This window comes from Cyprinus carpio, chromosome B19, assembly GCF_018340385.1.
Source record: "Cyprinus carpio isolate SPL01 chromosome B19, ASM1834038v1, whole genome shotgun sequence".
In the NCBI taxonomy this organism is placed as follows: Eukaryota; Metazoa; Chordata; class Actinopteri; order Cypriniformes; family Cyprinidae; genus Cyprinus; species Cyprinus carpio.
The window spans coordinates 11,252,979-11,267,616 of record NC_056615.1 but is presented as its reverse complement, the minus strand read 5'-3'; the positions used below and the strand labels follow the sequence as shown (position 1 = coordinate 11,267,616).

Sequence of the window (14,638 nt, the reverse complement as noted above, 5' to 3'; positions counted from 1 at the left end):
GTTTCTTGAATAAGCTATTAATTTGCTGTCATTTTTTTTTGTGCAGCAGCATACTTTTCAGACAACCTTTACTGATACTTACATGATTTGTTCTGTGTGTGATACTGTTTTATAAGGACTTTGTGCATAGGTAGAGTTGACTCTAAACCTTCTGATGTCTTTAGAGGGATGAAAGGAAAGAAAAAGTCTCAAAGAGAGAAAATACATGGAAAAATAGGAGCATTAATTAGAAGGTTGATATAAACTGACATGGTATTCATTGCTGTAATCTGAATGGCTTGTGAAAGTAAAACCCTGTTCAAGGAAAACGATTGAGTCACTGTTGTTTTTTTTTTTTGAATACTTTACAGGTTGTTAGGTCTCACATTTCTTTATATGTATTTCTATACATTTGGTTGTTTTCTCATGTGTAGTTTTTGAGGACATAATGCCTGCCTCCAATTAAACAGTTTTCCAGTTTTCATTAGTCTCATGAAGCCAGATGTTTGATGTGTGGTCCTCGTAGCAGCTGTTTCTGCCCAAGAATCGCCCACTTAGACAGGAAGAGACCAACATCTAAAGTGACAATTTGTTTTGTTTTACACGCTATTTTAGGGAAGGATTTATCGGAAAGGGGTTAACCAAAATAATAGTTTAGTGTGGAAATTAGAAACAGTCTTCTAAAATGATAGACATTATGATCATAATTCCTGTTCTCCAAAAAGTAATAAATAGAGAACACAAAGTGAAGTATACACTTCTGCTTGTAGAATTGCTTGTTACAAACATCAAATCTAGTGATTTGTTCATCCTCAAGAGCACTCAATGTATCAACCCGGCACCTTTGTAACATGACTTTGATCCAAATGAAAAGAACCTGTGTACCATCACTCATGGACTCCATAAAACTAGCCGATCGGGTCGGAAATGTCCATTTAAACAAGCTCTTGACATTTTTAAGTGCGACTGTCAATGAATAGACCATGGGCGTGAATTTTCTTCCTTCAAGCACTGTATTTCTTGTTTCTATGAGTCCTTGAATGTTTACGACTGTGTATATGTCTCTGCTGTCATCAGCCAAAACTTATTTAGAGACAGCGTTGTTTTTACATGGTAATATCTGGGTTGTTCCCCACTTTACCTGTCCACCATTTCAGCGACAGAAACATTTGGAATGTGTTCACTGAAGTGCAATGACTGTTTAAGTCCCAGTGTGACGTCTTGGAAGATGAGAGCACTTCAAAGATTCACACGGCTTCTGTGGTGTGTTTGTGTTGACGCCCCGTCGTAATCCCGTCTGAAAGCAATCCCACCCACCTGTCTGCCTGTCCTCTGAAGAGAAAACTGCGGATAAAGACTGTCATGTCTAACAAAGTCCATCTTTCAGGTTGCTTGGGCCACTGACACTTATGTTGAAACTTGACGGCTCTTCAGCATGGATGGTGCACGTTCAACTGGTTGAAAATCATCCTGTTTGCAGTGCGTTAAATTCCCTTTCTATCTTTGTTTCTGTTTCGTTTACCCTCCAGCAGCAATTGCTTAAAGCCAAAGAGGCCACGGACGAGATGGAGCTCTCTATTTTGAAGACTTGTCAGAGTGTCGGTGATCTCAGGCGAGAGGTGAGATTCATGTGACAAGCTCTGCACAGGGATTGAATCCCATGAGCCAAAGCATCTAAAACAAAATCACAATCTTTCTTCAGAAGCGTCCATCCCAGTGTTCTCTGTATCACTTATGTTTCATTTACAGTGCCATAACATATTTACTTCATTTGTGAAAATCAATTTTATGTCAAAATGCATAAAATTTTTCTATTTTTAGTTGAAAAAGGTGTCATTTTTAAATACAATATCTGACTGGTTGTTCATACACTTCATTTAATTCAGATTGCTCATAATAAATGAAAACACTGAAGTGTGTTGCTAAAACAATATCGTCTTGTTGTTCATGTAATGAATACTAATACTTAGGGAATTTTTAGGAAACACTGCTCAGTTATCTTTTGTTCAGCTTCATAGGGTGGCGGTGGGAAGAGCCACTGAGCTGCTGAAGCTGCATTCAGATCATCTAGTGCTGCAGGCCCTGAAGGCCTCCGGTGGGGATGGAAACCTGGAGGCCGTGGCTGATTATGCTGGCACACTGACCGAACACAAAGAGCAACTGGTGGAGGTGAGCGGATTTGATTAGAAATCCTGTATTCTGTTGTAGTGTAACAGCAGGTCCAGTTTACACCATTGTTGAATTTTAGGAAAGTATTAAAATTCAAAAGCAATTAGGATTTGAAATAAACTAATATTATTATGTGTATTATATTTGCTGATATTTATTATAATATGTGCATTCAGTACTTATTGTCAGATCGGTGCATTGCAGTGCATTTAACAATAGCTTTGTCGTATAAACTACTAAAGTGTTTGAATTTCACTATAGGGTGAACTTCAGTGTAGTGCCATTTATTCTATTTCAGACTTGTCGTTTGCTCTGCCACATTTCGGGGACCGAGCCGCTGGAGATCACCTGTATTCACGCTGAGGAAACTTTCCGTGTCATTGGACCTCAGGTAAACAGAGAGGTTGTCTGCTAGTAAAGTAGGAATCTGACGTCTTAGCAACTGAGACCTTTTTTTTCAAGACTTTCAGAGACTTACGCAATATAAAAGAACGGAAAAAGACTGTTATTGGCTTCAGTTAGTGCTTATTTTTCAAAAATCACCAATGCTTATTTGACATATTTTGCACTGTTGTTGTTGACTTGGCAGCTCTGATTACAGAAAAGAACAGCAGAGGCCAACACACTAACACACACAGGCATAAAATAGCAAGAAATTGCAATTAAAATGCATTTTCAGCTGGATGAAAATAAACAAATCATGCATCAAAATCATCTTTGTGGTTCTTGCTTGTTTTCTTTTTCAATACAAACAGTAGTTAACATATGAAATGTAAAAGAAAAAATAAGATTGGGCCAATATGCAGAAAGTAATATTTAACTGAGTATATTTGCAGTGTGTTTCATCAGCACGCTTCTTTAGCATATCTGATTGCATGCAGGAATGAGTGTTCTCAGAGAGGGCAACCTCACTTCACCAGCCAATAATGATGAGGCCTAAAGATCAGGCAGCCAATAAGAGCACAGCGGGTGAGCGGCAGCTTCAGGGGTGCATGATAATGAGTTGCTTTATCAGTAATTCCAAAAGCCACAGGTAATTACCAGCTGGATCCACACCCTCAGCGGAGACAAGCTCTGCTTCGCTGTGTTTGTTTTTTGAAACATCCTCCCAGTAAGCTGTAAATCATAATTATGCAGTTGCCGACAGAGTTAGATGGTGCATTTATGCTGTGGGACACTGGAAAGAAACCACTGATGAATATTGATATTCAGATGTTGCACAGGAGTCGAATTATGCAGTCACATCAAAAATGACAGTACGCTGAGGTTTTTGAAAGAAATCTCTTATGCTCACCAAGGCTGCATTTATTTAATAAAAAACACAGTAAAACACTAATATTGTCAATTATAATGACTGTTTTCTATTTGAATACTTTTTGAAATGTAATTTATTCCTTTGAGAGCAATACTGAATTTTCAGCAGATTTTCTTTTTTTCTTACCTGTGCACCCAGAAAAGGTTCTCATGAAAAAATAAATATATGTACATACTGTATTTCATTATTTTATTTTACTACCATTTAAATGTTAATGTTTTTGAATGTTTTGTTTTGTTATTGTTTTTTCTGCATTTATTTAAACATAAATATAATAATAATAAAAAAGTAATGAATAATCATGTAATAAAATACGTTGTATTTTTTTTTTTTGATTTTTTTTTTTAAAATGTAGTTTATTCCTGTGATGGCAAAGCTGTGGTACAATTTTTTTTCATTATACTTTGATGAATATAAAGTTGTTGTTTTTTTTAGATTATAATGTATTTACTGTTACATTTCTTAATTTTAATCCATCATTGCAGAATAAAATATTGATTTAAAATAAATAAATAACTTTCCCTAAACTTTTGAACAGTCCTGCATTTAAAATTGACAAGAAAGTTCTTGAAAATATTGTTAAAAAATCGTTCCCTCTCAATTTCTCCTCTCAGATCATCTCAGCAGCACAGACCCTTGCTCTGCACCCCACCAGCAAGATTGCCAAAGAAAACCTGGATGTGTTTTGCGAGGCCTGGGAGTCCCAGCTGTGCGACATGGCCATCCTGCTGAAGGAGATCAACGATGTGTTTGAGGGCCGCAGAGGTGCGTTAATCAAGCCATTCAGTCATGTTATCAATTTGTAGGCTGACTTTTAGAACTCAAACAGCCCAAGATATGAATTATGATAGGTATTTACCACAGTACTTACCACAATATTGTAATCTGGGTTTCATGGGTGCTTTGAATGCATTAGTAGCAGTTATTTTCAGGTGCACAAAATGTATTTGTTCATGCCTATGGACAGGGCAGCGATAACGGTCTTTTTCCTCATGGCCAGATTGCTATCTTTTCCAGCCACTAAAGATGTGCAGCTTTGACATTTACGCTGCATCCACATCCCTCACATGAGGTAATTGAATAGAGGCTGGATAAATCTCTGTAGGCAAGGTTAAGGGCGCATTGCTGCGGAGATTACATGTCTGTGAAAGTCCTTTCACTCATCTGTATTTGGACATTGCACTCAAGCATGGCGGCTCTTCCGAGTGAAACTCACGGTTTTCTCACGGCAGCGCATAAAGAGCATTATGTGGCAACAATATTTGTCAGATTCTGAAGGAAGCCATCAGTAACATGACAGAAACCCGGTGCCTGGGGAGATGTTTTTGTTCCAGATGAGAGGCTCCCAGTCATCATCAGAGCCAACCGAGATATTTCCCAAAACAAACTGTCATCCCCCAAGATCCTGCCTTTGTATCTGTTCATCCACAATCATTATACACAGCCATTTTCAGGCTAGACATGTATTTAAACCAAGTTTTATGTTTTATTGTGTCCTATAATAGATAGATCTGGTTTTAAGACTTAAATGTCTTCATCATTTTAGGTGATAAGAAACCATATCTGTCTCTACCCAGACCAGGGGTAAGTCTCACAAGCAGTTATGATTTTATCACAGATTTCTCTTACCATATCATGTCCTTCAATATTTACTGATTCATCTATTTTATAGAAACACCTGAAGACAGTCAAGGCTGCCAAACTTGACGCTGAGGTACAATTTCTCCTTATAAAACATAATGTATGAACAAAAAAGTTGAAGTAATGATTGTTTTTATCTGTCAGTTGGAAAAGACTAGGTTGAAAATTTTCCATCATGCTCTATTCTTGACCTTGTTTGTAATTTTTGTCCAGAAAATTATATAGACATTTGTGATTCCATTTCCATGACCCCCAAAACCAAATTTTTGAGATAAACTCTGTTACGACCTGAACTTCACAAAACATTACAATTGAAATTAATTAAGATTTAAATAACTAAAACGGAAAACTGATAAGCGTGTGATGAAACTGATTTTTTTTTTCTGTATTAATTCGGTCACAAAAATTCATTTGAAACTGTCTAAACCTCAAATCATTGCATCTATAACTTTTAGAATACTTTTAGTCTTAGCCATTTTATGTTATTTGTTTTTTTTATATTTTTTTTATAATTTTAAATTAACTTATATTTTGATCTTTCCAGTTTTAATAGAAGTAGTAATATTTTAAGTGCTTTTGTCATTTTTATTAGTTTAATAAAAACAAATAAAACTTTTAAAAATATTTCTGTTTACAGGATCATAATTTATTTCATTTCAGTTTTAGTTTTAGAAATGTTTATACTTATACTTTATTTTAGTTTCACACAACTGCCGTTCACTGGATATTTTCTCTTTTTCGGACCATTCTCTGTAAACCCTAGAGATGGTTGTGTGTGAAAATCCAAGTAGATCAGCAGTTTTTGAAATACTCAGACCAACCCGTCTGGCACCAACAACCATTCCAATATCCATTGTAATTTGTCAGTATTAAGTTCTGCTTGAAAGTATCCTTGTGGCCATGATTTGAAGAGTCTTCTAATGTTGATCTATATTTAGGAGCAAACCACCATTGCCAAGCTTGGGCTGGAACTGTGTCTCCTCACCTCAGATGTGGACTCAGAGGTGGAGCGCTGGGACGAGCAGGACCACGAGATGGTTCGACTGTGTCAGATCATATCCAGCATGGCATATTCCATGTATCTCTTCACCAGGTAGCCCACTAGAAACCTTTTCAGAAACTTCATAGTTTGTTTATCAGATTATCAGATTGGTTCGAGTAGTGTTATATTACACAGGAAATGAAATACAGCGTACTGGAAAGTTTAAGCTTTATGAAAAATGTCTGTTCAGAAGACAAAACCATGTTGTTGTTAATCTGCACTTTCTGTCAACCTACACAATCGGTTTTATGGATCTTCTAAAGATGTTTCATTAACTCTCTGCTGTTTTGCACTCTGTGATTAGGGGGAAGGCCTACTGAAGACAACTTTGGATCTATTCCACCAAGCTGAGGTACGCCAGCGTTCATTCTCACTCATAGGTTTTTTAATTGAATCTCTTCAAGGTGCCATTAAGAGCAATGCATCCCCTGGAAAAGATGGATCAATATATTATTAAAAAGTCTGTGAGATACAGTGATCCAGAGCAGGATGTGTGCTGTGAATGGGGAGGAAATGCTGATTAAGCAGTGTGTCGTTCTATTAGTAGGGCACACTGGCCTCCACCCAAACACAACCTCTTATCTGACAGAGCAAGCTTACCTGCTTAACGTCACAGCAGAACAGCACTGCGAAGTTCCTTTAATATGTCTGTGTACCTCCTTTTATAGCCTACGCTGCATTGATGTCATGTTGCAATTCCCATAATTATGAGTTTCCTACTAGTAAACAGTTCACGTCAAACACACAATTACAACTTGGAAACTCATAATTTGAAATAACAAAGTCTCCATGTTATCTCACTTCATGTAAAAATAACCAAAAGGCAGTGACCATGTGTTACTTCATATTCTCCATGTTATCTCACTTCATGTAAAAATAACCAAAAGGCAGTGACCATGTGTTACTTCATATGTTACAAATGTCTGTTTATGAATGGATCAGTTTTGTCATTTTGAGCATTGCCAAAGTAACAAACAATTTCTGAGGTTTTGATATTTTTTTTTTAAATGGATCAATTTTGACATTATGAGCATTGCCAAAGTAACAAACAATTTCTGCTGCTGCACATGCACATAATAAACGGAACATGATTGTTCTTAGTGTGAACAGACCTGTATGTAGAATAAACTTCTAGGCCACTGAAAGTGTGACCTGACCTGAGTCTCTGTCTTGTGTCAGTGTACATTAGGGTGGCTATACGTCCACTTGTCCTGTTTTTAGTCTGTTTAGATTTGGATGTGTATTGGTTCTCTTTTTTTTGTCAGTGTATATCTATGCCTACATGTATATTTGTGCTATAAATTTCTTCAGGTCCTGCAGCAAGTATGAAAACAAAGCCAAAACTTTGATGTAATGTCCTCGCCAGGACATATCTATGCCTAAGTTTTTTTTTGTTTTATCTGATACAGAGTTAAGCCTTACAGTGTGGATTTATTTTCCAGGTGTTGTCAGACCAAGGTCTCCAGCTGTGCCACATCCTCCACACTCTCTCCACACAGGTAACACATCCACGTACCCACCAGGCCCTTATGTACCACAGTTTCATTAGATGCCTGTAAATAAAGGACTGTAATGACTGCCATCCATCTCATTGGGACCACAGAGACGTGGCTATCAGTGTTAGTTAACCCTGCTCTGGCTGGGGCCAACAGGGGCCATTCATCCATAATCACAGAGCCTGACACTTGTGGTGCACTGCACGGTTTGATTAATAATCTCAAACATGCCTGACCCACAATGCATTTCCCCAGCTGCAAGCAGAGTATGGCTAATACAAATTGCTTAAGTCCGTTTATTTATCCATGAGTTCAAATTCAGCAATTACCTCACTTTGGCAAACCTTTAATGCAGTTTTGGGTGAAAGTATTTTATTAGATTGTTAAATTTGTCCTTGCCGCAGGAAGTCCTGAAAGGATCGTGGAACGGAAAGCAATGCTATATGCATACAAAACAAAAAGCCACTATATATGTATATATGTATATAAAATAACCTTTTTCGATTTTAATATATTTCAAAATGTAATTTATTCCTGTGATGGCAAAGCTGAATTTTCAGCATCATTAATCCAGTCTTTAGTGTCACATGATCCTTCAGAAATCATTCAGATATGCTGATTTAATTGTCCCGTTCAGCCTGTCATGTTCATACTTTGCATATTTAGAGAACATCATAAACAATGATGTCTAATGTAGAAAATGAGCCTTTAAGCAAAAGAGCTGCTGTGTTAAAGTTTGTTTAGATTCCTCATCTCTCAAATATTCTACTTTAAACGTTAAGGCCACATATTGTGTCTGTGTTATAGCTGCTGGATGAAGACAGAATCCTTATTCTGTCTGAGACTGAGAAGCTGTCAGCCGCATGTCAACAGCTGCAGGTCTGTGCCAAGACTCCGGTTCAGGGCAAGAGCGCCATCTTTCAGAAGGTAAGCGAGTATAACCGCTACAGACTGTTCTTGTACACATGTGAATGGAGCAGACATGAGTAGTGTTTTTGTTTGTTTGGCTTGACAGTTTAATCCATTTATGCACTTCAAATTCATAATTAAGATTGTGAGGATTCAAATTATATCGATTCATCTTAATTTAGATATTTACAGAGAACAATATAAACTAAAGTTTAAAGTCACAGGTCACTGGCACATGTGATTAGATAATAAATCTGTTTCTCCTGCAAAGACACTGACCTTACTCTATTTCCTGACTCCATTTAACCTGATAAAATGGCATGCTGTCCAGGGTCATCCTTCTGTTTTGATAAAGCAAAGGTCACAGCCGAAGGCAGGTTTAAATAGGTTTATAGAGGCTGTGTTCGTGTCGTGCTGTGGAACCAAAAAAACAAGCTCAATCAGGATCTCCCAGCATGTCTTCAGGAGCCCTCGCGTGGTTTCCAAGCATATTATTTCCCAAAAAACAATTATATGTGAGTCTGTTCCACAAATCACCTGTCAGAAATGTTTAGATTGTTGTCGCTGCAAAATGATAGCTTGACTGAAATGTGGGTGTACGTGGTGTGCTTGTTAGCAGAACTGTATTTTGGGAAGTTTAGTCAGCTAAAGATCCATCTGTTTTTCTTGTCTCGTTCAGGTCGACTCATCCATACAGAATACCAAGGGCATCTTGACAGTGGTGGTCTATTTACTGCCCATCTGTAATAAGCTCATCAGAAAGGTAGGCAGCAACATGAACATCTGGATTAACTTCTTAATTTTATCCGTATTGGTTGATAATGTATATTTAATTGTGTTTGCTCATCATCTCTATTTTTATATTTAGATTACATTCATGCCGTAATCTAACACTCACTTAATAATAATAATTTGATGACATTTTTGTAAAAGATTTATTTTTGGCATTTTTGCCATTATTATGATAGGACAGATCAGAGCTGACAGGAAGTGAAGTGGGAGAGAGAAAGGGTGGTGGGATCGGGAAAGGTCCTCGAGTTGGGATCCGACGTCAAATTTCAAATTTGATGACATTTTAAAATGTAAATTAGCAGATCTCAAAATGAATATCCATTTTTCATACTGTACATTATAATGGCTATCTGCCATTGAGACAATAATTATCAGCTTATCAGTATCAGCCTGAATTTTAATTTTGGTTGTGGTTGGTTAGGACAAAACTCAGATTTACATGTAAAGGAACGCATTGTGATAAGGACCAGGGTTACTATAGTTAACTTAGTTAAACAAAGGCTAAAGTTAAACTAAAACCATAAAAAAGCTAGTTTTTGTTTAACTTGATATTTTAAAATAACTACTGTAAATGTAAAATTGAACTAAAATGAACAAAAAGTATGTAGTAGTGCTGTCAAACAATTAATCGCGATTAATCGCATCCAAAATAAAAGTTTTTGTTTACATAATGTGTGTATACTGTGTATATTTATTATGTATATACAAATACAAACACATGCACGTACATTTTTAAGAAAAATATGTTGTTTATATATTAAATATATTTATATATAATGTAAAATATAAGAGTATAAAATATAAATGTATATACAGTACATGTAAATATTTTCTAAATATATACTGTGTGTGTATTTGTATATACATAATAAATATACACAGTACACATATTATGTAAACAAAAACTTTTATTTTGGATGTGATTAATTGTTTGACAGCACTAGTATATAGGCATTTAAAAAAATAAGTAAAAATACAAAAACACACACATATTCCTAAAAATGTAACCAAAATTAAAATAACAACAGAAAATATTAAAACTAATGAAAATATTAACAAAAAATGAAGTAAAATAAAAAAAATAATAATATCTCCATGCTGGTAAGGAAACAGTGTTGTGCTTTTATTTCGTGGGTGCGCTGATATTAAAATTCTAGTTGATTAAATTGTGTTATTAAAGATGAGCTTTAAAGAGTGTTAGATTACAGCAAAGATAATTAAAAACTGAGGAAATGAGCAAGCATAAACATCTTGAATATATTGAATGTTAATAATCAATTTAAAAAGCTCTAAATAAATGATATATTGTGCACCCTCACTTATTATTTAATGTTCTGGTGTGATTTATGTTCTGTTCTATCAATTAAAAAAATGTGTATAATCAAATCTTAGAGCATGTTTGTATTAAACTGTATCTTCTACCTTTAATTCCAGTGTAAATCCGAACGCAGCTGTCTGGCTTCACCTCAGCACTGGAGGGAGAAGCAGCAGAGCACGACCGTCAGTGAGGAGACTCTGAATGGCTTTGGAGTCAAATCCCTGGAGCAGCACATGGCCAATCTAACATTCCTGGAGAGCAAATAGTTCTGAAACCAAAGGCGCTTCTGCCTGCTCTTGCGCACACAGTGCATGGCAATGCACTCGCCCACAACGTGCCATTCTTTGTGCTTCTGCTCATTCGCTTTGTGGTGTATGATAGCGTTAGCATTACCAGCCTCATTCCAGATACCAAAAAATATTGAAGAAAAAACCCTTCATTAATTGCATGTGTTCAAGTCATCATGCGACTCTTTCAAGTGTAATGGCTGGTAAATACGCTACGGTTTTAACCGAATATTAAGCTGCGTTTCTCGTGATTAGCCAACATTGAGGTGTACATGATAAAAGTTTGGATGCAAAAAAACTCTGCACACTGTATTTAACATAACTGCCTCATGTACAAATTGATGCCAAATAGATCCCGTTTTAATCATCTTCCTACACTGGTTTCGCCACAGGGCTACAGGACACCGTTTCAGAGACTTTGCTTATTAGTATGAAAAAGTTTGAGTGTTTACAGCAGGGAACGTTACTTTCCAAAGAGGCATTATTGAAGGATGACAATGAAAAAGACAGTTCCTTTTAAAGGGATAGTTCACCTAAAAATGAAAATTGGTAACGTTTTCTTACCCTCATGTCATCCCAAACCAGTATGACTTATATGAAACACAAAAAACAAAAAAATTTCAAAACTTCGTCTTTTATGTTCCACAGAAGATCATACAGGTTTTGGAGCGACATGAGGGCAAGTAAATAAAGAGAATTTTCATTTTCAGGCGAACTGGCCCTTTAAATGTACTTGCGTAGGAGTGACAGCTTTGTAATAGTATTGACTGCCTTGTAGGTCACTGTGATTTGTATTTTTACTTCAGTCCTAACAATGTTAAGTCAAGCTTTGGTACATTAACCTAAAAGGTTAGAGAAGGTATATAAATCAACAGCTTAGGCTGTTGTGTACTGAAATTATTAGTACGGCACAGATTAAAAGGCTCTTCAGAATTGGGTTTCCATTCACACACCAATTCTGGTTGATGCTCTGCTAAAAAGTTCCTCTGATTTATACTTCAGTCAGTCTAACCAGAAGCTTTAGAGATGATTGTGCAGCTATGACCTTGGGTTGTATTAGTGTTGGACCATCGAATGATTGTGAAATCAGAAAAAAAAATCTAAATATATGTTATTTTTCTTAAATATTTATGTTTGAGTGATTTATTTATGCACAAAACATTTCTTATTCAGTTTTATACATTCCTCAAAACTAAGGCCATCCAAGCAGACTATTGAAACAGACTCATGATGAAATACATATTATCTTCAATCAATACATTTATTAAAAGCACGTACTAACATCAAAACTATTGAAATTCTCTGTTGGTTATATGTTCAACTATATTGAAAATACAAGTTTACATACACCAGTGTATGCAAGTTTTAGGTCCATGAGGTTTTTTGTTATGTAATGTTTTGTAAATGTATGTCAGTACAATCTGTTTGGGAAAATGACAAAATGTTGAGACTGCTGTTAATTGTTTTGAGAACATCAACCTTAGTTTGTGTAAAAGAAATTGACTGAATAAAAACAAACATATACGAGCCAGTTGAATACACTCAGAAGGGAGCAGTTCCTTTATTTAGCATTAACTTAAACAATAACGATCTCCAAAAAGTTAGGGATAAGCAGTTTTATTGTAACCAGAAGTGAAATAATGTTTCTGTGAGGACACAGACCTGTTACTTCTCAAATTAAAGCAGTTCTTAATGAAACAATAAACTAAACACTACACAATACCCATGACGCTGGCATTGTTATGTCTCTTGAATAGTGGTCCAACAAAATGCACTCCAGTGAAATCCAAGACTGCTCTGGATCCAGCAGACAAGTCTTCATTCCTTCGGATTTTCTCAAGGTGTTTTTTGAAATGTAAGTGGCACACATTGACGTTTCCACCTGCTTGAAGTAATTATTCTTCAAAGCAGTTTCAAAGTGCAAGTTGATCTCAGCAAGGCTCTTCTTGTTGGTTTCTTTTTGTCAGAACCTCCTCGTATTGTTCTCTGGTCAGAAGGCCTTCAGTGACACTCTTGCTCTCTTCAAATTTAGGTAATATAACTGCAATGTATCCCTCTGTGGAAGGCTGTGCCAAAAAAAGAACACAATTCTTAAATTCGTAAAAGCTTTAAGATTTTCCACTGAATTTTTTTAAAGCAGTATTGTTGGTAACCTTTTCCAATAACAGATCTGGCTTGTTCAAAATGGCTTCATTCACTTCTAGGAGACGTCCTCTGATACAGCTGGAAAAATATGAGTTGATCTGACATCATTTTAAGATTACAGCAATTCAATGTGATGTTTATTAAGTGACAATCTGTGTAACTGACCTGAAAATGGTGTATTCCTTTTCATCTGTACACGTTATTCTACACAGTGGTGCAAACTCTGTCAGGAACTGACCACCCTGCAGAATAAATTATATTTACTGATAATGTTCAGAGAAAGTGTGAATTGAGATATACAAGTAATTCTCATAATCACTTCTGTGTTGGTTGTGTGTATTTACAGTATTAAAGGCATTAGGGACAAAGGTACTCACTCGCTTTGATTTTCCAGACACCTTGTTCTTCAGACGGCTGCATCCGTCGCTGATCTGATAGTTTATGTTTTTGATTTTTCGTCCATTCTGAAGGATGGGATGAGACTCTGCAAGTGTGATGACGCATATCCTGATAAGAAGAAAACAGAGTTATGTTTTCACAGCGGAGGTACATTCAGAGGTAAGTATCGAGGGGTGTTTCTAACACTTATGACCCTGTGGACTTTCAGAAAATAAAGAAATAGTGGATCTTTCCTCGCATCGTGAACATTTCCAACATGTTGCCATTTCAATCTATATCTCAGAATATGAATTCAGTTGATTGTGTAGCAGCCGTAATTTCCGAAGAATGTTTATAATCAATGTCATACAATAAAATTAAATAGTTGGTTCAGACCATCGTGGTTTAAAATATGTAATAATATATTTATAGTATTAAAGTTTGGATCTGAGATTTATGTACAGATTTAAATCTAGACCTAAAAAAACAACTGAATCTGAAGTGTATAAAATATTAAAAGTGTTTAAGAGAGTTATAATATCATATTCATCAACAAAAAAAAAAAAAAAAACGTTGCTATCCGCCAGTTTGAATAAAAATAAGCTTGTGTACAGTAAAAAAAAAAAAAAGTGTACAGTACGTACTTGAAGGAAATTGCAGAGTGAAGAGAATATAATACATGTACCTGTTGGAGTGCTGTAGAATGCAGTGATCCTCACATGCTTTTCCTTTCAGATCTACACAAACACGGCCATTAATCGTAACATCTTTAAAAAGTATATATATATATATATATATATATATATATATATATATATATATATATATATATATATATATATATATATATATATATATATATATATATACGCTTTGGGACGCTAATTTGAACATACATTGAGCTACAGTGAAAACAACTGACAAGAGCAGGCGAATACTAATCATAACATATTACCAGTTTTATACCAGCGGGTGAAATAACGATCGATTACTGATGGGGCTTTCTTCTCACTGTCTTCCATGTCAGCATCCACCATAGTAATTAAATTAAAAAAGAAAAAATATTACAGAGGCTGATGCAGTCTGATCACATCTAAACAGTGATGCTTGAAGCCGGAAGACAAATCAAGTCACTCAAAAAAAATGTCCGCTCTGAATTTGCATCCG

General features: G+C 35.8%; 2 protein-coding genes across 6 annotated transcripts in view; one reads left to right on the top strand and one right to left on the bottom strand.

Annotated features, from left to right (window-relative positions):
* Positions 1 to 12,073, top strand: part of LOC109070688 (catenin (cadherin-associated protein), alpha-like 1) — a 55,519-nt gene extending 43,446 nt beyond the window's left edge. For 3 of the 5 annotated variants that reach the window (XM_042745613.1, XM_042745615.1, XM_042745617.1), the window contains 12 exons: positions 1,509 to 1,598; positions 1,990 to 2,148; positions 2,447 to 2,539; positions 4,078 to 4,228; positions 5,010 to 5,047; positions 5,136 to 5,177; positions 6,043 to 6,197; positions 6,450 to 6,498; positions 7,589 to 7,645; positions 8,450 to 8,569; positions 9,231 to 9,314; positions 10,778 to 12,073. In XM_042745613.1, the coding sequence (XP_042601547.1) occupies positions 1,509 to 1,598; positions 1,990 to 2,148; positions 2,447 to 2,539; positions 4,078 to 4,228; positions 5,010 to 5,047; positions 5,136 to 5,177; positions 6,043 to 6,197; positions 6,450 to 6,498; positions 7,589 to 7,645; positions 8,450 to 8,569; positions 9,231 to 9,314; positions 10,778 to 10,927 (1,188 nt within the window). In that variant the 3' untranslated portion in view covers positions 10,928 to 12,073. The remainder of the gene's footprint in view (positions 1 to 1,508; positions 1,599 to 1,989; positions 2,149 to 2,446; positions 2,540 to 4,077; positions 4,229 to 5,009; positions 5,048 to 5,135; positions 5,178 to 6,042; positions 6,198 to 6,449; positions 6,499 to 7,588; positions 7,646 to 8,449; positions 8,570 to 9,230; positions 9,315 to 10,777) is intronic. The other 2 variants (XM_042745614.1, XM_042745616.1) reach the window with 1 other exon arrangement.
* A 407-nt stretch (positions 12,074 to 12,480) lies between these two features.
* Positions 12,481 to 14,611, bottom strand: abitram (actin binding transcription modulator). The gene is made up of 6 exons (XM_042745618.1): positions 14,427 to 14,611; positions 14,157 to 14,208; positions 13,471 to 13,600; positions 13,259 to 13,335; positions 13,102 to 13,171; positions 12,481 to 13,014 (listed from the first exon to the last, which is right to left on the bottom strand). The coding sequence occupies exons 1-6, from the start codon at positions 14,506 to 14,508 to the stop codon at positions 12,880 to 12,882; spliced, it is 546 nt and encodes a 181-aa protein (XP_042601552.1). The 5' UTR covers positions 14,509 to 14,611; the 3' UTR covers positions 12,481 to 12,879.
* Positions 14,612 to 14,638: the final 27 nt, after the last annotated feature.

Bases quoted from the DNA above. Each gene is read 5' to 3' on its own strand.
- abitram (XM_042745618.1), bottom strand. From the start codon at position 14,508: ATGGTGGATGCTGACATGGAAGACAGTGAGAAGAAAGCCCCATCAGTA. The intron at 13,172-13,258 runs GTCAGTTACACA...ATATTTTTCCAG, and splicing joins AAGGAATACACCATTTTCAG to CTGTATCAGAGGACGTCTCC. The intron at 13,015-13,101 runs GTTACCAACAAT...TTTTTGGCACAG, and splicing joins CAGATCTGTTATTGGAAAAG to CCTTCCACAGAGGGATACAT.